Source organism: Schistocerca nitens, chromosome 4 (assembly GCF_023898315.1).
Source record: "Schistocerca nitens isolate TAMUIC-IGC-003100 chromosome 4, iqSchNite1.1, whole genome shotgun sequence".
Taxonomy (NCBI): Eukaryota; Metazoa; Arthropoda; class Insecta; order Orthoptera; family Acrididae; genus Schistocerca; species Schistocerca nitens.
The window spans coordinates 779,607,454-779,631,403 of record NC_064617.1 but is presented as its reverse complement, the minus strand read 5'-3'; the positions used below and the strand labels follow the sequence as shown (position 1 = coordinate 779,631,403).

General features: G+C 44.4%; 1 protein-coding gene across 2 annotated transcripts in view; it reads left to right on the top strand.

The window, feature by feature from the left end:
• LOC126253149 (uncharacterized) overlaps window positions 1-23,950 on the top strand; it is a 49,059-nt gene that overhangs the window by 17,357 nt on the left and 7,752 nt on the right. For both annotated transcript variants that reach the window (XM_049954294.1, XM_049954293.1), the window contains exon 2: window positions 15,289-15,441. In XM_049954294.1, the coding sequence (XP_049810251.1) occupies window positions 15,289-15,441 (153 nt within the window). The remainder of the gene's footprint in view (window positions 1-15,288; window positions 15,442-23,950) is intronic.

Below are 23,950 nucleotides of genomic sequence, written 5' to 3'. Positions count from 1 at the left end.
CTCATGATGAATAGCTGCTGCAGAATATCCTTTGGCTGTAAAAAACCTTATGACAGCACGCACTTCACATTTGGCGGGGTTTTCTATTGCAGCACACATTTCAAACTGCCACAAAAACTAAACTAGCGCAGGTACGACGTTCACTCGACCACGGCTTGATGCCGACTGACCTGTTGAGTGTGTGAACGCACAGATGGCGTCGCTACTCCCCCCACAACCCGCACTGTGACCAATCGGAGGTTACTTTCTGAACCGCCCTCGTATATTCATTCATGTAATATTATCTTCATTTTCTTCTTAATATTTTACTTTTGTACTTTCAGAATGGCACTGAAATTTACCAATGCACAACACATAACATAACTCAAGTTATTATTCACTTAAAATTTGTTATGCTGCTTCTTGGAACATGAATGCATATTTAGTTAGTGAGTTATTTATACAAAAATGTAGATCACTTTTTAAAAAAACTAGAGCTGAATGTTTATGAAGATGATGATTTTGTGTCATTTTATACTGAAATAAACGTAACTAACTCAAAATCGTGCAGTTTACACACTTAAACTTCAAATGTGTTGTTCAGCGTTATCATCCTTTGGAAAAAGAACTTAGTCTTTACTTCAGTTAATAGTGTTTCTATTTGCCTTGATTTTCTGCACCATACATATTATTTCAGTACACATCTATGTATATATCTATCCCTGGTGTAGACACCCCAAATTCTAAACTGTCCGTATACCACAATAATCCAATAATTGTAGTATTAAGGAAATCAGCAAACTTGGTAAACTACTGATTGCATGCGTTTGCATTATAAATACATATTGGTGTGAGTAAGTGCATGTAGAAGACTCAAAGTATATTCTTTCTATGTAACTTTGTGCTAGTTGATGTTTAAATTGTTGTTTGGCTGTTTATCTAGATGGTAGATTCTCCTTCCTGCAACATATAGTTGTGTTCTTTCGTAGAAATATGTATGTTAAAATATAATATGACGATGCAGATTATTTGCTTCTCATCAGCTGTTTAATGAATGTTAAATTAGTTTTAACACAAGGTAACACACACCGTAGTTTTACATCTCAGTTTACAGACTAAATGTTCTAGCTCCGTAGAGCAACCATGACAGGCAGATACAGTATTACGTGTTATTCCATAGCTGCATGAGAGACAAAATCTAACTACGTGCTGACAAATACAAAGATGTATGTAAAGTGGATATAATTGATGTTTCTTATCCAAAGAGATATAGTCAGTTAATTTTTCATAAATAAAAGCATTTTTCTATCAATTTTAAATTTTTGCACAATAATGGAAATCATTAAATACAATTATAATACTGAATTTAAATATTCATGATTTAAACTACAGTGTATCAGTTACTTCGATAGTGCATGTAAAAGAGGTGTGTTGAGCAGGTTCATTACATGGGAAGGGCCCAAGTGGCAAGGGCTGTGAACAGCCATTGAAGTCAAACACACAGAGTTGTGTAGCATGCTCAGCAACTGTGTTGGTCTAGCTGTCTCTTTACCACAGTTCGGTAGTGGCCTTCCATGCCGACAGATGCTCGGTAGTCATCTTGTCTGTGTAGAATGCTGTAAAGTGATTGCATCTAGTTGCTATATTATGTGGCTGTTTCTGCAGGTACCATTGCCTCTGAGAAGGACGGAAATGCCCATAACAGGGCTGGAGTAGGTGGTATAGGGAGGATGTATGGGACATTAAGGATGGACAAGAATATTGTGTAGGTTGGATGGGCAGTAGATTAACAGTGTGTGAGGGATGGGGCTTCCCCCATGAACCATGGACGTAGCCGTTGGTGGGGAGGCTTGCGTGCCTCAGCGATACAGATGGCCGTACCATAGGTACAACCACAACGGAGGGATATCTATTGAGAGGCCAGACAAACGTGTGGTTCCTGAAGAGGGGCAGCAGCCTTTTCAGTACTTGCAGGGGCAACAGTCTGGATGATTGACTGATCTGGCCTTGTAACACTAACCAAAATGGCCTTGCTGTGCTGGTACTGCGAACGGCTGAAAGCAAGGGGAAACTACAGCCGTAATTTTTCCCGAGGACATGCAGCTTTACTGTATGGTGAAATGATGATGGCGTCCTCTTGGGTAAAATATTCCAGAGGTAAAATAGTCCCCCATTCGGATCTCCAGGCAGGGACTACTCAGAAGGACGTCGTTATCAGGAGAAAGAAAACTGGCGTTCTGCGGATCGGAGTGTGGAATGTCAGATCCCTTAATCGGGCAGGTAGGTTAGAAAATTTAAAAAGGGAAATGGATAGGTTAAAGTTAGATATAGTGGGAATTAGTGAAGTTCGGTGGCAGGAGGAACAAGACTTTTGGTCAGGTGAATACAGGGTTATAAATACAAAATCAAATAGGGGCAATGCAGGAGTAGGTTTAATAATGAATAAAAAAATAGGAGTGCGGGTAAGCTACTACAAACAGCATAGTGAATGCATTATTGTGGCCAAGATAGACATGAAGCCCATGCCTACTACAGTAGTAAAAGTTTATATGCCAACTAGCTCTGCAGATGATGAAGAAATAGATGAAATGTATGACGAGATAAAAGAAATTATTCAGGTAGTGAAGGGAGACGAAAATTTAATAGTCATGGGTGACTGGAATTCGTCAGTAGGAAAAGGGAGAGAAGGAAACATAGTAGGTGAATATGGATTGGGGCTAAGAAATGAAAGAGGAAGCCGTCTGGTAGAATTTTGCACAGAGCATAACTTAATCATAGCTAACACTTGGTTCAAGAATCATGAAAGAAGGTTGTATACCTGGAAGAACCCTGGAGCTACTAAAAGGTATCAGGTAGATTATATAATGGTAAGACAGAGATTTAGGAACCAGGTTTTAAATTGTAAGACATTTCCAGGGGCAGATGTGGACTATGACCACAATCTATTGGTTATGACCTGTAGATTAAAATTGAAGAAACTGCAAAAAAGTGGGAATTTAAGGAGATGGGACCTGGATAAACTGAGTAAACCAGAGGTTGTACAGAGTTTCAGGGAGAGCATAAGGGAACAATTTACAGGAATGGGGGAAAGAAACACAGTAGAAGAAGAATGGGTAGCTCTGAGGGATGAAGTAGTGAAGGCAGCAGAGGATAAAATAGGTAAAAAGCCAAGGGCTAGTAGAAATCCTTGGGTAACAGAAGAAATATTGAATTTAATTGATGAAAGGAGAAAATATAAAAATGCAGTAAATGAAGCAGGCAAAAATGAATACAAACATCTCAAAAATGAGATCGACAGGAAGTGCAAAATGGCTAGGCAGGGATGGCTAGAGGACAAATGTAAGGATGTAGAGGCTTATTTCACTAGGGATAAGACAGATACTGCCTACAGGAAAATTAAAGAGACCTTTGGAGAAAAGAGAACCACTTGTATAAATAGCAAGAGCTCTGATGGAAACCCAGTTCTAAGCAAAGAAGGGAAAGCAGAAAGGTCGAAGGAGTATATAGAGGGTCTATACAAGGGCAATGTACTTGAAAACAATATTATGGAAATGGAAGAGGATGTAGATGAAGATGAAATGGGAGATACGATACTGCGTAAAGAGTTTGACAGAGTACTGAAAGACCTGAGTCGAAACAAGGCCCCGGGAGTAGACAACATTCCATTGGAACTACTGATGGCCTTGGGAGACCCAGTCTTGACAAAACTCTACCATCTGGTGAGCAAGATGTATGAGACAGGCGAAATACCCTCAGACTTCAAGAAGAATATAATAATTCCAATCCCAAAGAAAGCAGGTGTTGACAGATGTGAAAATTACCAAACTATCAGTTTAATAAGTCACAGCTGCAAAATACTAATGCGAATTCTTTACAGACGAATGGAAAAACTAGTAGAAGACGACCTCGGGGAAGATCAGTTTGGATTCCGTAGAAATATTGGAACACTTGAGGCAATACTGACCTTACGACTTATCTTAGAAGAAAGATTAAGGAAAGGCAAACCTATGTTTCTAGCATTTGTAGACTTTGAGAAAGCTTTTGATAATGTTGACTGGAATACTCTCTTTCATATTCTGAAGGTGGCAGGGGTAAAATTCAGGGAGCGAAAGGCTATTTACAATTTGTACAGAAACCAGATAGCAGTTATAAGAGTCGAGGGCATGAAAGGGAAGCAGTGGTTGGGAAGGGAGTGAGACAGGGTTGTAGCCTCTCCCCGATGTTATTCAATCTATATATTGAGCAATCAGTAAAGGAAACAAAAGAAAAATTCGGAGTGGGTATTAAAGTCCATGGAGAAGAAGTAAAAACTTTGAGGTTCGCCGATGACATTGTAATTCTGTCAGAGACAACAAAGGACTTGGAAGAGCAGTTGATTGGAATGGACAGTGTCTTGAAAGGAGAATATAAGATGAACATTAACAAAAGCAAAACGAGGATAATGGAATGTAGCCGAATTAAGTCGGGTGATGCTGAGGGAATTAGATTAGGAAATGAGACACTTAAAGTAGTAAAGGAGTTTCGCTACTTGGGGAGCAAAATAACTGATGATGGTCGAATTAGAGAAGATATAAAACGTAGACTGGCAATGGCAAGGAAAGCGTTTCTGAAGAAGAGAAATTTGTTAACATCGAGTATCGATTTAAGTGTCAGGAAGTCGTTTCTGAAAGTATTCGTATGGAGTGTAGCTATGTATGGAAGTGAAACATGGACGATAAATAGTTTGGACAAGAAGAGAATAGATGCTTTCGAAATGTGGTGCTACAGAAGAATGCTGAAGATTAGATGGGTAGATCACATAACTAATGAGGAGTTATTGAATAGAATTGGGGAGAAGAGGAATTTGTGGCACAACTTGACAAGTTGAAGGGACTGGTTGGTAGGACATGTTCTGAGGCATCAAGGGATCACTAATTTATGGAGGGCAGCATGGAGAGTAAATATTGTAGAGGGAGACCAAGAAATGAATACACTAAGCACATTCAGAAGGAAGTAGGTTGCAGTAAGTACAGTGAGATGAAGAAGCTTGCCCAGGATAGGGTAGCATGGAGAGCTGCATCAAAGCAGTCACAGGACTGAAGACCACAACAACAACGAGGGATGGGGGAAGATTTTTATCATTCCAGGAGATGACAAGAGGAAGTGATTTGGTAGAGAATATGATTCAGTTCTTCCAGTCCTAGTGCAGGTGTTCCTTTGTGGCAACTCAGTAGCTACGTGATGGGTGGTAGCCATTGCAGGCTGTTACTGAAGGTACAAGCATATGAAATAAGCTCGCAGATATGCGAGTGGCAAAAAAATTTCCTCAGTAATAGAAACTAGTATGTTGTCCTCGATGGCGAGTGTTCATCAGATACAAGAGTGTCATCAGGAGTGCCCCAGGGAAGTGATAGGACTGCTGCTGTTCTCTATATACGTAAATGATTTGGCTGACAGGATGGGCAGCAGTCTGCATTTGTTGGCTGATGATGCTGTGATGTACAGTAAGGTGTCGGAAGTTGAGTGACTGGAGGAAGATAAGACGACTTTCACAAAATTTCCAGTTGTTTTGATGAATGGCAGCTAGATCTAAATCTGGAAAAATGTAAGTTAATATGGATGCATAGGAAGATAAAACCTGTAATATTCGGATACAGTATTACCAGTGTCCTGCTTGACATAGTCAAGTCTTTTAAATATCTGGGCATAACATATTAAAGCGGTAAGAGGTGGAATGAGCATGTGAGAACTGTGGTAAGGAAGGTGAATGGTTGACTTTGGTTTATTGGGAGACTTTTAGGAAAGAATAGTTCACCTATAAGGGAAACCGCTGGTGCGGCCTATTCTTGAATACTGTTCCATACAAAGTCGGAGTGAAGGAAGACATTGGAGCATTTCAGAGGTGGGCTGCTAGATTTGCTACCAGTAGGTATGAACAATGCATAAGTGTTACAGAGAAGCTTAGGGAACTCAAATGTGAATCCCTGGAGAGAAAGCAATGTTCTTTTCGAGAAACACTATTGAGAAAGTTTAGAGAATTTACATTTGTAGCTGACTGACTGAACAATTCTATTGCTGCCAACATACATTGCACATCAGGGCCGTGAACGTAACATACAGAAATAAAGGCTCATACGGAGGCATACAGACAGTCATTTTTGCCTCTCACTATTTGCAAGTGGAATAGGAAATGAAATGAGGAGTAGTGGTGCAGGGTACCCTCCGCCATGCACCGTACAGTGGTTTGCTGAGTATCTATGAAGATGTAGACAGGAGAGAGAAGGTGTGGGGGACCTGTTTCTGAACAAAATGTGGTGGATAATTTGCTTGAGAAATCGTCAGCAAATTACTCAGTGTATTTGTGGAGACAGATTGCTCGTCACTGCAGATGTGACAGTCGTGGATGACTTGACTGTTTAGAAGTGGCTTCTTGGTGTGGAACAAGTGGCAGCTGTCAAAATAAGAGTATTGTTGGTGGTTGGTGGGTTTGCTGTGGATGGAGGTACTGTGATGGGGCCTTTTGTGAAGTGGCAGTTGATACCAAGGAATTCGGCTTGCTGGGCTGAGGAAAACCAGGTGAAGTAAATGAAGGTTGTGTTTAGATTCTGGAGGAATGTGAACAGGACATCCCCCTGCGGGTTCGGGGGTAAGAATAGGCCCGCGGTATTCCTGCCTGTCGTAAGAGGCGACTAAAAGGAGTCTCAAATGTTTCGGCCTTATGTGATGGTCCCCTCTCGGGTTTGACCTCCATGTTTCTAAATTATTCCGAAGAGCGAGCCAATTGGGGAAGGGCGCCTTACATGGTGCACTGTATCCGTCGTGCAATTAGACCTTTAGCCGGCTTTCTCGTCGTTGCAATGGTGTCCCGCTCGTTTTCGATCTCTTGGGCGATTACCACGCTGCACTGCGCAGTGTTTCTTTTAACTGCGACGACGACCTTGGACAGTTTTGCACCTAAGATCCAGCACGGTAGCCAGCCCGTTGTGGTGGGGCCGCCATGTACCCTCTTGGTTGTAGCCCCCTGACAACACAGGGATCGCTCTACTGATGCCTGCGCCGTTAACTCCCCACGTATGCCAAGGAGTAGATGCCCATCGCCCTGGGGCATCGGGACTCCCGGCAATGGCCATCCTGCCAGGTGGCCTTTGCTGTGGCTGGGTGGCGCCCGTGGGGAGGGCCCTTGGTCGGAGTAGGTGGCATCAGGGCGGATGACCCGCAATGAAGCGTGGTACATCATCTCTCGCTGGCGGCCAGCCGTCAGCAGTCTCTAAGCGTTCCAAAGCTCAATTCAAGGCTAATGTGTATGACCCCAAATCGTTCCCCTCCCTGGCCACACCATGGGAGGAACGAAGGGCTATGCATGAGAGCGAAAGATACTCGCCCCGGTATCTCGTCTGTACCAGAGGTGACGGGGAATCTTTTATGTCCGTGAAGCCTCAGTTCTTTGTGGAGCATTTAGAGGACAAGTTTGGGGAGGTGGAGGGCTTGTCCAAGATGCGGTCCGGATCGGTGTTGATCAAAACGGCATCCTCCGCCCAGTCGCGGGCCTTGCTCGCTTGTACTAAGCTGGGGGATGTCTCTGTCACTATCACGCCCCATAAGAGTCTGAACATGGTCCAGGGCATTATCTTTCACAGGGATCTCCTTTTACAGTCCGACGACGAGCTGCGCGCCAACTTGGAGCGCCGAGGTGTCCATTTCGTCCGGCGCGTCCACCGGGGTCCGAGGGATCGTCAAGTTGCCACCGGTGCCTTCATCTTGGCCTTCGAGGGTGACACGTTACCTGAGAAGGTCAAGGTGATGGTGTACCGTTGTGATGTCAAGCCGTATATCCCTCCCCCGATGCGGTGCTTCAAGTGTTGGAAGTTCGGCCACATGTCTTCACGCTGTGCGTCCGACCTCGTCTGTCGCGATTGCGGTCGACCTTCCCATCCTGATCATCCCTGTGCGCCGCCTCCGATCTGTGTGAACTGCGGTGCGCACCATCCGCCTTGCTCGCCAGACTGTCCGATTCTGCAGAAGGAGCGGAAGATCATGGAAATAAAGACTCTCGACCGCCTGACGTACACTGAGGCGAAGCGGAAATATGATCGGCTTCATCCGGTGCGCATGACAACTTCTTATGCCGCAACTGTCACTCCTTCTACAATTCCCTCCGCTCCCGGCAGCTCTCAGAGTCGAAGTCCCACACCTGCCCCCTTGATGGTGGGGGGCACTAAACCCACTGTTGCTCCTGCTCCATCTACTTCAGGAGCAACACCCCCCCAACCATCGGGGACATCAGTTCCCCCTTCCCAGCCGGAGAAGCGTAAGACTTCTTCGGCTACTCTCGTACGGAAGGGGTCCCTTGGGGACCTCCCTTCACACGTTCCGAACGGTTCCAAAGCCGACAGCCGCAAGTGGCTCAAACAACCGCCGGTCCCTGGTCATCGGGACACACGGTCGTCGTCTGTCCCTGAGACTGACCCAGTGACGCCCTCCCAGCCTGAACCACCAAAGGCGCAGCGCGAAAAGCAGAAGAAGAAGAAACTCCCCAAGGCTACCGATATTGCGGTGGCACCCATTCCACCGCTTCCTACAAGCTCTGCGTCTGAGGATGAGGTGGAGATTCTGGCGTCCGCTGAGGACATGGATCTCGCCAGTCCCTCGGACGCACTGGCTGGCTGTTCTCCAAGTGGTGACTCGGTAGCAGCAGGGGCCTCGGAGGCGTAATCTGCCTCCCCAGTCCCTTCACGCCTTTCCCCTCCATGGCTAATACCATCCTCCAGTGGAACTGCAGCGGTTTCTTCCACCATCTAGCTGAGCTCCGCCAGCTTATCAGCCTTCATCCTTTCCTTTGCATTGCTCTGCAGGAAACTTGGTTTCCAGCAATGCGAACCCCCGCCCTCCGTGGCTATCGGGGTTATTTTAAGAACCGGGCAACTTATGAAAGGGTGTCTGGTGGCGTCTGCATATATGTCGCTCACACTCTGCACAGCGAGTCTGTCCCTCTCCAAACACCTTTAGAGGCTGTCGCTGTACGGGTGTGGACGCCACAGGCTATTACCGTCTGCAGTATCTACCTTCCACCGGATGGTGCTGTCTCGCAGCATGTCCTGGCTGCTCTGATAACCCAACTGCCGCCACCTTTCATGTTGTTGGGCGATTTCAATGCCCACAACCCTCTATGGGGTGGGACTGTCTCCGATGGCCGCGGTCGTGCCGTGGAGCATTTATTGGCTCAGCTCGACCTTAGCCTCTTGAACACCGGTGCTCCCACACATTTCAGTGTGGCCCATGGCTCGTTCTCCGCCATCGATCTCTCTCTTTGCACCCCCGGACTTGTCCCATCCCTCCACTGGAGGGTGCATCCTGACCTGTGTGGCAGTGACCATTTTCCCATCTATTTGTCACTGCCCCAGTGTCATTCTTCTGGGCGTCTGCCACGCTGGGCCCTCCACAGAGCTGACTGGCCGCGTTTTACTTCCGCGGCAACCGTTGAGTGTCCCCCGCAGGGTGACATTGACGAGGTGGTCCGTGTCTTCACCACGTCCATCATTTCGGCAGCCGAGGCTGCCATCCCCCGCTCTTCTGGACTCCCTCGGAGGAAGGCTGTACCCTGGTGGTCGCCGGAGATTGCTGAGGCTATTCGCGACCGTAGGCGGGCCCTCCAGCGTCATAGGCGGCACCCGTCTCTCGAGACCCTCATCGCCTTTAAGAGGCTACGTGCCTTCGCCCGACGTCTGATTACACGGCGTAAGCAGGAGTGCTGGGAGCAGTATGTCTCATCGTTGGGCTCCCGTGTCTCCCCCTCGCTGGTGTGGTCCCGGATACGGCGGATTTATGGACACCAGACCACTTTCGGTGTCCCTGGGATCTCCTTGGACGGCGCTGTATGCACGGACGCTGCCGCCATTGCTGAACGGCTTGCCGCGCACTTTGCTCAGAGCTCTGCGACTGCATCTTATCCCCCCGCCTTTCGCTCTCTAAAGGAGCGAGCCGAGCGGACGCCGCTCTCATTTCACACGCGTCGTTCTGAAACATACAATGCCCCTTTCAGCGAGAGGGAATTCCTCGCTGCTCTCGCCGATTGCCCTGATACAGCACCAGGCCCAGACTGCATCCACGCGCAGATGCTGAAGCATCTCTCCAGGGACTGCCAGAGACACATTCTCGCGATATTTAATCGCATTTGGAGCGAAGGTGTGTTCCCGTCGCAATGGCGAGAGGGTGTTATTGTCCCCATCTTGAAGCCCGGTGCGGACCCACTGGCGGTGGACAGCTATCGTCCCATTACCCTCACCAACGTTTTGTGCAAATTGCTCGAACGTATGGTGGGGCGGCGTTTGTGTTGGGTCCTTGAGTCGCGCGGTCTCCTCACTCCATCCCAGGGTGGCTTCCGTCGGGGCCGGTCTGCAGTGGACAATTTGGTGCGGCTGGAATCAGCTGTCCGTATGGCCTTTGCCCGACGTCAGCATCTCGTTGCTGTCTTTTTCGATCTGCGGAAAGCGTATGACACCACATGGAGGCATCACATCCTCGCCACGTTGCATGAGTGGGGTCTTCGTGGTCAGCTCCCGGCTTTTCTTCAAAGCTTTTTATTGCGCCGCTCTTTCCGGGTGAAAGTCGGTGCCACCTCTAGTTCCTCTTATATACAGGAAAATGGGGTCCCGCAGGGCTCAGTGTTGAGCGTCTCCTTATTTCTGGTGGCTATTAATGGTCTGGCTGCAGCAGTGGGGTCGTCGGTGTCTCCTTCTTTGTATGCCGACGACTTCTGCATCTCATTTAGCTCCACGACTACGGGAGTCGCCGAACGCCGGCTGCAAGTCGCCATTCGCAAGGCAGCATCGTGGGCTCTGACTCACGGTTTTCAGTTCTCTGCAGCCAAGACTCGAGTTATGCACTTCTGCAGGCGTCGGACGGTCCACCCTCATCCTGAACTTTACCTCGACGGCCACCTGCTTGAGGTGGTGGACACTTGCCGCTTCTTGGGACTCGTGTTTGATGCCCGGCTCACATGGGTTCCTCATATTACTCAGCTGAAGCAAAAATGCTGGCGGCACCTCAACGCCCTCCGCTGCCTTAGCCACACGTCTTGGGGTGCAGATCGCTGCACGCTGCTGCAGTTGTACAGAGCCCTTGTGCAGTCCCGGCTTGATTATGGGAGCCTGGCCTATGGGTCTGCGTCCCCCTCAGTGTTGAAGTTGTTAGACCCCGTACACCACTGTGGGGTTAGGCTTGCCACTGGCGCTTTTCGCACCAGCCCCGTGGATAGTCTACTGGTGGAGGCCGGGGTTCCCCCGCTGCGGATTCGCCGCCATCGTCTGCTCGTCGACTATGCTGTCCACGTTCATTGCTCGCCAGATCATCCCAATCGTCGCCTGCTTTTCCCTGCTATGGTCCTCCATCTGCCCGAACGGCGACCTAGGTCTGGGCTTTCCATAGCTGTCAGTGTCCAGTCCCTGCTGTCAGACCTGGGGTCATTCCCTCTTCTGCCTCCCTTCCGGGTCCGTACACCTACGCCTCCCTGGTGTTTGTCCCGGCCGTCCGTCCGTCTGGATTTGGCACAGGGACCTAAGGACTCGGTTCCGCCTGTGGTCCTCCGTCGCCGTTTTCTTGCGCTCCTCGAATCATTTCCGGGCTGTGAGCCTGTCTACACGGATGGTTCCCTGGTTGATGGTCGCACTGCCTACGCTTTTGCTCACGCTGCCCATGTTGAGCAACGCTCCTTGCCGGCTGGCTGCAGTATTTTTACTGCAGAGCTGGTGGCAATCATGCGCGCTCTTGAGCATGTGCGTTTCTGCTCAGGTGGGTCCATCGTCATCTGCAGTGACTCCCTGAGCAGCCTTCAGGCCATCGACCGCTGCTATCCCTCCTCTCCTCTGGTGTCCTCCATACAGGAGTCTGTTTCCGCCATTGCCCGTTCTGGTCGTTCGGTGGTCTTGGTTTGGACGCCCGGTCATGTTGGCATCCCGGGGAACGAACGTGTCGACAGGCTGGCTAAAGGGGCGATCGGCGCCCCGGCTTTGGAGGTCGGCCTTACGGCTCGCGACCAGCAGATGGTGTTGCGCCGTAAGCTGATTGGGATGTGGGCTGCTGAGTGGCGTGGCATGACAGCCCCGAATAAACTGCGGGCTGTCAAGGAGACGACCGCCGTGTGGCGTTCCTCCCTGCGGGCTTCTCGCAGGGACTCGGTGGTCCTGTGTCGGCTGCGCATCGGCCATACGTACCTGACGCACGGCCATCTCTTGCGTCAGGAGGATCCCCCCCTGTGTCAGTGTGGGTCCCGGCTGACGGTCGGCCACATTTTGCTGGAGTGTCCTCGACTGCGCACACTCCGGCAATCTTTTAATCTCCCGGGCACTTTGGCTTTGGTTTTATCTGACGATGCCTCCATGGCTGATAACGTTTTAAATTTTATCCGTGGTAGTCCGTTTTATGGTTCGATTTAGGGAGGTCCTGCACCTTTCCCTTTCTGTGTCTTTTGTCCTTGTGCCTGTTGCTGTTCTGGTGTGCCGTGAGATGGTTGACTCTTTCCCTTTTTTGTTGTCGTGGTCAGTCAACCAGTCTCCGGCCATCTTCTTCTCTTCTATTTCTTTCTGTCTGGTGTTCGTCCGTACTCTTCTTTTCTGTAGTGTTCGTTGCCTAATTTGTGTTCTTTAGCACCTGGGGGGGGGGGCAGTCTCCTTCCCCCTTGGGGTTTTATCTGCTCTGCGACTTTGTCTCGCTTGTTTTTGGAATGGGGGACTGATGACCTTCGCTGTTTAGTCCCCCTTACACATCCCAACAACCGCCACCACCACCTGAACAGGACATTCTCACTCTTGGTCCAGATCGTGATGGTAGGAATCTATATATAGGGTGTCCTCACTCTTGGACCAGATCATGAAGACTTCATCAGTGCATCTGAACCAAGTCAGAGGCTTGCAATTATGAGCGGCTGGGAAGTATTTCTCTGGATGGCCCATCAATAGGTTAGCATATGATGATGTCATGGCAATACTGCAGATTTGTTAATAGGTGACGCCCCTTCAAAGGAGAAGTAATTTTGGATAAGGGTATTACTGGTCATGATAATGACCAGGAAGGAGGTTTAGAGACAGTCTGGCATTGGGCAAGGTAATTTTCAATGGCAGCAGGTTTTGGACATTGAGGATGTTGTAGAGGGAGGTAGCATTGACAGTGATGAGCAGGATGCTGGGTGGTAAAAGGACTGTGGAGTGTCGGTAGAGCAAATGATTAGTGTCTTTTATGTAGGTAGGTAGAAAACGGGCAGTAGGTTGGAGGTCTGATTCAACAAGGGCAGAGATGCTCTCTCTGGGAGCACAGTATCCAGCCACAGTTCATTCTAGGTGCTTGTGTTTATGTATTTTAGGAAACATGTAGAAGATGGCAGTCTATAGACAGGGAGATACTCATGGGAGCAGCCCTGGGATGGAGCTACAGATTTGAGAGGAGGGAATTGAAATCTCCTGAACTTCTGTCATGGCTCATGGTGGCAGGACTTATTGGTGGATGTATCCGATTGCTGGCAGAGGGGCTCTCAGCCAGGTTATTCCTGGCAACTTTGTTAATAGATGAGATTATGAGGCTGGGATCACTATTAGGTTGTGGATTGTGGTTCTTTGTGTGAACATGAGGGTAGTTTACATGTTGAGGGATTTGACGATGAAATTGTAGCAATTTTTTAGGTTAGGAAATTCTGGAAAGTCGTCAGGGGATGATTAGGAGAGAATGGTTGTGTGTGTGTGTGGGGGGGGGGGGGGGACAATGGTTAGATGGAGGAGTAAATTGAGGGAGGTAGGGTTCAGTGTTGGTTTTGGGTTGAGTCTCATTTTTAGGGTTGATAACAAAAAAATGATACCAATGTAGAGACTGAGAGGTCTTTAATAGGCCCAGCATGATAGAATTTTGGGAGTGGACAAAAGGTGAGGCCTTTGGAAAGGACTGATAATTCTGCAGTACTGGGCTTTTGGAGGACAGGTTCAAAACTGTGGTGGTGGATGTGTTTAGGCACTTGGCTGTGTACCGTTTGGAAGGTTGTGGTAGCTGTAGTAGGTATGCAAGGTGGGGTTTGACAATGGTAATGGCATATGGAGATGGTTTGAAAATAAAACACATAAAATCATAAATATTCATAAAAGATTAAACAAGTAAGGAGAAAAGAGTTAAAATGAAATAAGATCAATGTAAAAATTGGATGAGATCAAAGTTCACCCCAACCTCAACAAAGCTCTCCTGATACTACATCTAGCAGCCCACCATCCTGTACTGTTAACACCGTTGATTGCATAAGCATTGAAAATTTTGTTTCAAAGAAGAATGAACATGTTAAGTGTTTGGTAGGAATGAACAAAATTAAGCAACATGGAAGTTTGGTGATTGTTGTACATAGTTGGAGGCATAGATGACAACAGTTAAGTTTATGCTTGTGCTGTGCACCTGACATCACACACTCTCAAACAGTCAGTGATTGTTGTGAAGTGTTCAGAGCACTTTGCTGAGACAACATAGCCAGTGTGAACATCAAACGTGATTGTAGGGTGTTACTTACTGAATCTTTAGCAAATAAGCAAAAATATTTTACATAAGCAAGCAAGACACATTATTTGCAGGATACGTGCTTTCTCCAATTGCAGAGCCCCTCCATGCGCATTTCACATCGGTTGCTTGGACCAGCAACACTGCAATCTGCATCATGCTTTCATCTGTGTGGACCACCATCATTTGTTAACCAGCAGATATTGTAAATACTTACATAAGTAGCCGCATTTTGCTTAAAAGAAAAGATACGCCAGTGGTAATGTGTAACATTCTCAGAGAGAACCCTCTACAGGTCATTATGAACCAAAAGAATTATATTTTTCAAGTAAGCTTCCAGCAAATCACATTCCAACGGATCATTGAGTATATGTTCTGGAGTTAAGTTGAATGTTTGCAGAAAAGAAATAAAAGTGCTAATTTCTTACCAGTGATAGGCACAATGTTTCTCCAAATCACTGATTTTCAGAACCAAATGTTCATTTCTCCTCTTGCACGCTCCCATTCCTTGATGGTTGACAGAGTCCTGAGTTACCTTTTTAATTAACTCTTCATCTTGGTTCATTCTATTTTGCCCGACAAAGGAAGCCCCAGTTCAGAAAATTAACTAATCCATACTGCATGGTGTTTTTTCTTTTTTTTTTCCCCAGCTCCTGATTGTGTGTTGAAACATTTCAGTTGTTTCATTTTGTTGGCCATTTCCCATGTAGGTAGACAGGTTAAATTGTCACCTGGAACTCAAAATGTGCAATGAAACTATATGGATAACTCAGTATGAGAATTTTTACTCACAACAGCCTTTCTTTTCAGTGGTCGCATTGTTTAAGAGGGGATGGAATGAGATACCAGAAGTAATAGGATCTTCGTTTATGGCATTGATTGGATTTGGATTAGCAGGTGTTGGATTATACAATTACTATTCTCATGATGGCAACAATCGTAGGTACAAGGAGTTATACACAGGTAACAAAAGCTGCTTTTATTTAGTAATAAATATTTTAATTAGTGAACACCAAATTAAGTTATGTTGTTTGGTAACCCATCTGTAATTACTAAAAGTGACATGTAAAAGTAATGCAGAGTCAAGCAGAAAGAGAATTTTGGGCTTCTGGAATAAAGTGACTCCTTTCTATGCTAAGGAAAAAGGATGAACAGTAAAAATCTACGAACAAGTTCTAAAGTCCAAATACTGTCATTCGCAATGCTATATATGGGAGTTATGCTGTATGTTGATCCATCACACACCCCTTATTCTCTTCATTATGACTGCAGTTACAGGAGGAAAACTCTTTGACTGTCAAAGATTAAAATTTGCTTTCATGTTCTCCTACATCTTGAATTTATTAAAATGAGAGGGCATTGCTGTAACCAGTGCACTTCATTATATTATTGCTGAAATTTCCATTTAGTATGTGTTTGTAAGTTGTGTGATGACCAACATCAGCAGTCTGAACAGCATGATTTTTTTTTGCTAGTCAATGACTGCTTATCAGAGGCAGCCCCTGACCAGTGCCAAGTTTCCTGACAGAGACTAATGCTTAAAGTGTAAGTAGTAGTTAAGGAAACACAATTAAACTGCCAAATTCAACATAACACACTGCAATGATTAACCAGCACACATACTGCAGTAGTTGGCAACCTAAGCTTGAGCAACCCACCATGGTTTCAGTAGACGCTAATCTCCATTTTGAATCTTACTTCAAGGCAGAAATCTACCTCACTTTCTAATATGATAAAATCAAACAATGGAAAATCCAAGAAGGAACAGTGACAGTAATATGAAAAGGATAGACTCATTGGGTAGGGGAGATGTTGAGCCAGGCTGACCTCGCAGCCAGAGACAGTGAGCATGTGGGTGCGAGTTGCATTTCTGTGTGTGTGTGTGTGTGTGTGTGTGTGTGTGTGTGTGTGTGTGTGTTTGTTTGTTTGTTTTCATGTCTTCTTCAAAAGAAGGCCTTTTGGCCGAAAGCTTACTTGTTTAGCTGTCTTTTTGTTGTGCCTGTCTGAAGCTCAGCATCTCAACACTATGATGATTAGCAATCTATCCTTTTCATAATTTTATAACATGATAAATTCTCCTTCTTTTGGAAAGCAGAACAGGTCAAGAAAACCGTTTAGTACAAGCCAACACTGAAAGTATGTTGCCTGGTAACATCATGACAGTAAGGAAACCATTGTAAGATGCATATCAACTGACACAAGCTGTAAAGTGCTACAATCAACCCATCCAATGAAATCTATTGTAACTGAAGATGCTGACTTCCAGCTGTGTGAATGCACCCTATACAGTTTGTGTATCATAATATAATTAATTTTAAGTTTTAATGCCTCTCAAGTGATGTACATATATTACAAAGATTCTGATACGATTAACCAGAAAAAATATGTCTGTTGCTGTTACACAAGAATCATACTGCCTTATCTGGCCTACAGTCTGGAACCGGGCGACCGCTACGGTCGCAGGTTAGAATCCTGCCTCGGGCATGGATGTGTGTGATGTCCTTAGGTTAGTTAGGTTTAATTAGTTCTAAGTTCCAGGCGACTGATGACCTCAGAAGTTAAGTCGCATAGTGCTCAGAGCCATTTGAACCTTATCTGGCCCCTAATCTGCCAGATGGAAATAGTCACATAGATCTAGTCATCCAGATTTTGGTTTTCTGTAGTTTCACTAAATGTCACGAGGCAAATGCTAGAATGGTTCCCCTGAAAAGAACAGGGCCGATTCTTCTCCTACCATCCCCAGTCTGTTATCTTCTGCTTTGTCTGTAACAACACCATGGGCATGATGCCTGGCCTACTTCATTTTCTCATGCTCATGTCTCGTGAAACGAGCTCAGTATTTAAAGTACCACTGTTCCTTCCGCAGTTCTATGCTACAAACGTGAAATAGTGCACAATAAGGATGATCGGTGGTAAACTTTAATTTGAGGCCTGTCTAATTTCACCTTCATGATATTTTTGAGAGATGTATGTGGGTGGGAAGAAGTACGTTAGTTGATCCTTGTCGAAACACAAATTCTCAAAATTTTAACAGCAAACCATCAGACTTATGGCAGGAGGTGCAGACACACAAAGTACTTTTGAACACAGTTTTCTAAAAACTTTCTTGAGCAGCTAGTTTGGCAGTCCGCTTGCTTTGAAAATGTTTCAGACTATGTAGCTACAAACACCTTATCAACATCAGTATAGAGATGGGGCTATAACAGCAGATAAGTAGTTGCTAGCATTTCACTTAGACAGGGAATTGACAGCGTTTAGTTCCAATATGATGGACCCACAGCAATTACAGACAAAAGTTTGAACAGATTGTAAATGATGCTGTGGAGAAGTATGTGCCTAGTCAGTGAAATAAGGATAGTAAAGACCCACCATGGTTCAACAGTAACATTTGGAAAATGCCAAGGAAGCAAAAACAGTTGCATTCTCAGTTCAAAAGAGAAAACACATATGAAGACGGGCAAAGATTAGTAGAAAAAAATCTGTGTGTGAAGTGTACAACTGCCACCACTGTCATGCCCTAGTAAAAGATCTGGCCAAGAACCTGAGAAAATTCTGGTCCTGTATAAAATCACTAAGCAGCTCTAAGCCTTCCTTAAAATCACTCAACCAGTCAGGTGTGGTAGTGGAAGATAGCAAAATTAAAGCCGAAGTTTTAAATTTTGTGTTTAAGAAATCGTTCACACAGTAGAATTGTACAAACATACCATCATTTCACCGTCACAGTGAATCCCGTATGTGTGACACAGTAACAAACACTCCTGGTGTAGAGAAACAACTAAAAGAGTTAGAAACAAGTAAGTTGCCAGATCCAGATGGAATCTCTTTTCAGTTTTGCAGAGTGTGTTCTATACCATTGGCTCCTTACTTAGTTTGCATTTATCATGAATCTCTCATTTATTGTGAAGCAGAGTTCTTGAACACATTCTGAGTTTGAATATCATAAATTTCCTTGAGATTGTAAAACTTATGTCCTTGAACCAGTGTGCTTTTAGAAAGCACCACTCGTGCAAAACTCAACTTGCCCTTTCCTCCCATGGTACTTTGTGAACTATGGATGAAGGGCAACAGGCAGATTCCTTATTTATAGATTTCTGGAGAGCCTTTGACATGGTACCACACTGCAGACTGTTAATTAAGGTGCAAGCATATAGAATAGAGTCCCAGATGTATGAGTGGCTTGGAGGTAGAACCCTGTATGTTGTCCTCAACAGCAAGTGTTCATCAGAGGAAAGGGATGTTTAATAGGGTTGCTGCTGTTTTCTATGCACGTAAAGGATCTTGCAGACAGGGTGAGCAGCAGTTAGTGTCTGTAGGAGTAAACAAGGTGATTAAATCCTTTGTTCTGATACAGCATTAGTAATGTCCTGCTTGGCTCACCTATATCATTTGAATATCTGAACATAACATTCCAAAATGATAAATGGAACAAGCATGTGCCAGTTGTGGTAAGGAAGGCAAATGGTAAACTTCAGTTTATTTGGAGAATTTTGGGAAAGTGTGGTTCATCTGTAATGGAGACCACATATAGGAATTTAGTGTGACCTAGTCTTGAGAACTGCTAGAGTGTTTGGGGTCTGCACCAGGTCAGATTAAAGGAAGACATCGAAGCAATTCAGAGGTAGGCTGCTAGATTTATTACCTATAGGTTGGAACAACCTGCAAGTATTACAGAGATGTCTTGGGAACACACATGGGAATCTCTGGAGGGAAGGCGGCTTTCTTTTTGAGTAACACTACTTAGAAAGTTTAGAGAACCCACATTTGAAATTCTGCTGCCACCAACATAATTTTGTGTATGGGACAGTCGTGGAAAGGAAGTGTCTAGAAGTTGTTTAGGGTGCAGTCGGTCAAGAATTGTACAATGACTTGCAGAGTATGTATGTTGATGTAGATTAGGTGTGTAATGCCTCTCTTGTAGCACTGGCCACTGAAATTGGATGAGTTGCACCTTCTCACTTCCCAAATAGGCCCATGACAAAACATACTGCTCTTCTCTATTTCCTGTGTCAATCCTACCTAGTAAGGATCACAGACTGTGGAATAATACTGATACATCAGTTGAACAAGTTTCGTAAGTTAGCTGCTTCTTAGGTGGACTGTATTATCTGATGATTCTTTCAATGAATCTTATCTTGCAACAGCCTTTCCTATAATCAGTTTTATGTGATTGTTCTATGCTTAATAGCTCCATATCTGTACTTTTAAGATATTTAATTTCTGTGTGTGCTTGCATTGACTATTCACTGATAATGTAACAAAACAATTACCTTCTTGGTCTTTTCCCATATTTATGCACATCTGTTTACATTGAGGTAAAATGCCAATTTGTGTGTCAGAGTTGACCATCTGCAGATGTTCCACATTTACTACAATTTTGTATCCACACAAAAGTGTACCATCTATGAACAGCCTCAACAAACTTTGGATGTTGTGCACCATGTTGCTTATGTTGATTGTAAATGTTATTCAACTCCATTAATCACATTATAAACCTAAAGACACACCAAAATTGCATGAATTTCAAATCACACGAGGAAAAAGTGTCGTTATTCTGAGATGACAATAAAATTTATAAAATAACATTGTAATCCCCAAAACAGAGAAAAGCCATTTGGTCTCTCATTCATCACTACCTAGTGTCAGCCATGCGTGTCAAATCTTTTGGCAGTGACTCCTCTCATTATAAAGGCGTACGACACGGATGTCTAAAAGTCTGCCAGAGAATGTGTAATACTTTACTTTATCTAAGCACCCTCTGGGATTTCCTGCCCATATTGTAGAAACTAGAGATAACGAAAACTCTGGTGAGGGATATATCGTGGAGTATTAGGGGAAGGCCATCAGAAGGAATTAGTATCTGTTGGGTTCTGGGAGGCAGCCATGAGGCTGCACAATCGAACAAACTGTAAGAAGCGTCTTGGCTACGAACACAGTAAACAATGGACACAGCACAAAATATGCAGTTAGTTATTCAATGTCTGGAGGCTTCTAGCTCACATAATGCCGGAATACAGCAACTATTCAGTCATAAATGATGCTTTTATCTCACTTCAGCAGTTTCAAGTGAACTGCATCTTTTTATTGACTTGACTACTTCATTTACATGTTTAGCAAGTAGAAAACTTGGCATAATGGTTGGGAGTAGAGTATTTGTGTAGTGAGATATACAGCTTGAAGGCGTGTGCTTAAGATGATTCTTTCTTGGAATAGACATTAAACATTAGGCAACATTCAAACCATTAAACAACATTGTTTATGTTGCGTCCTGTCCACTCATCTCATATAGGGCGCCTAAGGGACGCCGAGTACTCAGAATGTTATACAACAACTCAAGCAAATAACATTAGTAGTTTTATTTCTATATAGCAGATTAACAATATTTAACTTAAATGTACAAAGGTGTCGCAAGTGATGGGCGACATGCAACATAAATCTAACAAGCAATGGAGATGGATCACTACAATCTGATATGGTAGCACTCTCTGCTAGGCCGTGGTAATAGTCTGCGAATCCTGTCCACTAATGTCCAGCTGAGGCTGGCAGGAGCAGTGCTTATATTCACTTCTTGCAGAGGTCGCTCCTATTGTGGCGCAGTCCTTGTCAGTGAGCTATTGGCTGACGTCGCCTCACCACCTTCTGTGGTCCCGCATTCCTCCTCCTTCATTCTGGCGCTAGGGGCTATGCCAGAACAGTTTAGATGCCTTTGAATAGCATGTATATTTGCTCCTCAATCATGTAAAGGAGAAGCTATTATAAAACCAAAGACCACTGTCTTCTTAGTCTTTGAATTTACTTAGACATTCAGTTGTAGGACCACCTATAGTTTAATTAGTGCATTAAACATTTTCCTCCGGCATGTGTGCAAACAAATTGTGATACTATGGCTCAATTTCATGTTTGTAGCAACTGCTGTGGTTGTTTTTTTAACATCAGTGAGTGGGATAGAAAATTCCAGCTGGTAAGATCAACAAACACGTGAAGATGTTCACCAATACAGAGCAAGCTTTGAAGAGATATAACTCATTGAGACTCCCACAGAAACCATTTTGAAGCTAGAAACCTTTGACACAATAGTGCCAGACATTCAAATCAGAAACAAAATAAATTTGATCTCTGGTAGTCCATTATGGACAGGGGGCATCGACTGGTTAAGTAATAGTCAGTGTCAATAAAATTCACCAACAGCCATGTAACTTAAGATGTTATTTTACTTTATTTTGAAGGCTACCAGTTACAGCATTTCATTATGCCATCTTCAGGCCCCATATGCACCTCTCCAAATGAACAAAAATGTGATACACAGCCTTAAATCACTGAATGTTGTGAATTCTGTCATTACACCAGGGCTTCATTCGAAGACTTGATGGCAAGATGCGGAGCTGGTAAATAACACGTAAAATACTGAGGTCTCAATTTCAGCTATTCATTGAATTGAAGGAAGTCAACTAGAGAGGGAATCTGCTTAGCAGATTATTGAATGGGTCTTGTAAGATGTACATAGTTCAGAATAAGTTGCGCAGTACGCATACTAAATACTAAAATGCTACATATGGATTGCAGGCCAAACTAATTACGAAGAACCAGGATAAAAAGTACCCTGTATGGGAGGAGGTTTTTTTATTAACCATGTGAGATCTCTTTAAAATCTGATAACTACCTCAGTCTACAATATTCTTCAACCCAACTGTTGCATCTTTAAATATGAACTTTTATTGCATTCATTGACTAGCACAAGCCTCAAGTAGAAAATTAGTTTTGTATAAACTAAGGCAAGAGAAGACATAGCAATTTTAATTATGACTGGCAGTGGGGGGGGGGGGGGGGAGCCTAATTATATGAAGATGGCAATAAGATCAGAGGAGTCACATGAAATGTAAGGAATATAAAAAGATGGAATGACTTCGTCACTTTTCAGCCTATCAGTTCGCTAGAGTCTATAGGCAAGAACACTGGCACCCAGTACAATAGTGAAATTGAGAGTGAAATCTGCAGTAGATATTGATTTGGAAGTCTGAGAAGTTATAAATGGTAGTTCATGAAAAACTAGGTAAAGAATAAACTAAGAAAAGAAGTGAAGGATAAAGAAAGGTGATAAACTACAACCAGATTCTAGTGAGTAAAGAGAAATGTCATTGGTTACACCTAGTGCTAGAAGTAGTTATCACAATGTGGAAATATATGTATATTTTGATATATTTTGTGATAAATCACATTTAGTTATTTTAACATGATATTATGATCAGTTGATTGCCTACAATTCCATTAATTGTTGTTCATTTAATCAACTACACATAAAGTAGTCCGAACTGACTATGCAAATGTAGATGAGATGTGGCTCAAATTCAAAGATATAGTAGCAACAGCAATTGAGAGATTCATATCTCATAAATTGGTAAGAGATGGAACTGATCCCCAATGGTACACAAAACAGGTCCGAACGCTGTTGCAGAGGCAACGGAAAAAGCACGCGAAGTTCAGAAGAACGCGAAATCCTGAAGATTGGCTAAAATTTACAGACGCACAAAATTTGGCACGGACTTCAATGCGAGATGCCTTTAATAGGTTCCACAACAAAACATTGTCTCGAAATTTGGTAGAAAATCTGAAGAAATTCTGGTCTTATGTAAAGTACACAAGCGCCAAGACGCAGTCAATACCTTCGCTGTGCAGTGCCGATGGTACCGTTACCGACGACTGTGCCGCTAAAGCGGAGTTATGGAACGCAGTTTTCCGAAATTCCTTCACCAGTGAAGATGAATGGAATATTCCAGAATTTGAAACACGAAGAGCTGCTAGCATGAGTTTCTTAGAAGTAGATACCTTAGGGGTTGCGAAGCAACTCAAATCGCTTGATACGGGCAAGTCTTCAGGTCCAGATTGTATACCGATTAGGTTCCTTTCAGATTACGCTGATACAATAGCTCCCTACTTAGCTATCATATACAACCGCTCGCTCACCGATAGATCTGTACCTACAGATTGGAAAATTGCACAGGTCGCACCAGTGTTTAAAAAGGGTAGTAGGAGTAACCCATCGAACTACAGACCTATATCATTGACATCGGTTTGCAGTAGGGTTTTGGAGCATATACTGTATTCAAACATTATGAATCACTTCGAAGGGAACGATCTATTGATACGTAATCAGCATGGTTTCAGAAAGCATCGTTCTTGTGCAACGCAGCTAGCTCTTTATTCGCACGAAGTAATGGCCGCTATCAACAGGGGATCTCAAGTTGATTCCGTATTTCTAGATTTCCGGAAAGCTTTTGACACCGTTCCTCACAAGCGACTTCTAATCAAGCTATGGGGTATTGTCTCAGTTGTGTGACTGGATTCGTGATTTCCTGTCAGGAAGGTTGCAGTTCGTAGTAATAGACGACAAATCATCGAGTAAAACTGAAGTGATATCAGGTGTTCCCCAGGGAAGCGTCCTGGGACCTCTGCTGTTCCTGATCTATATAAATGACCT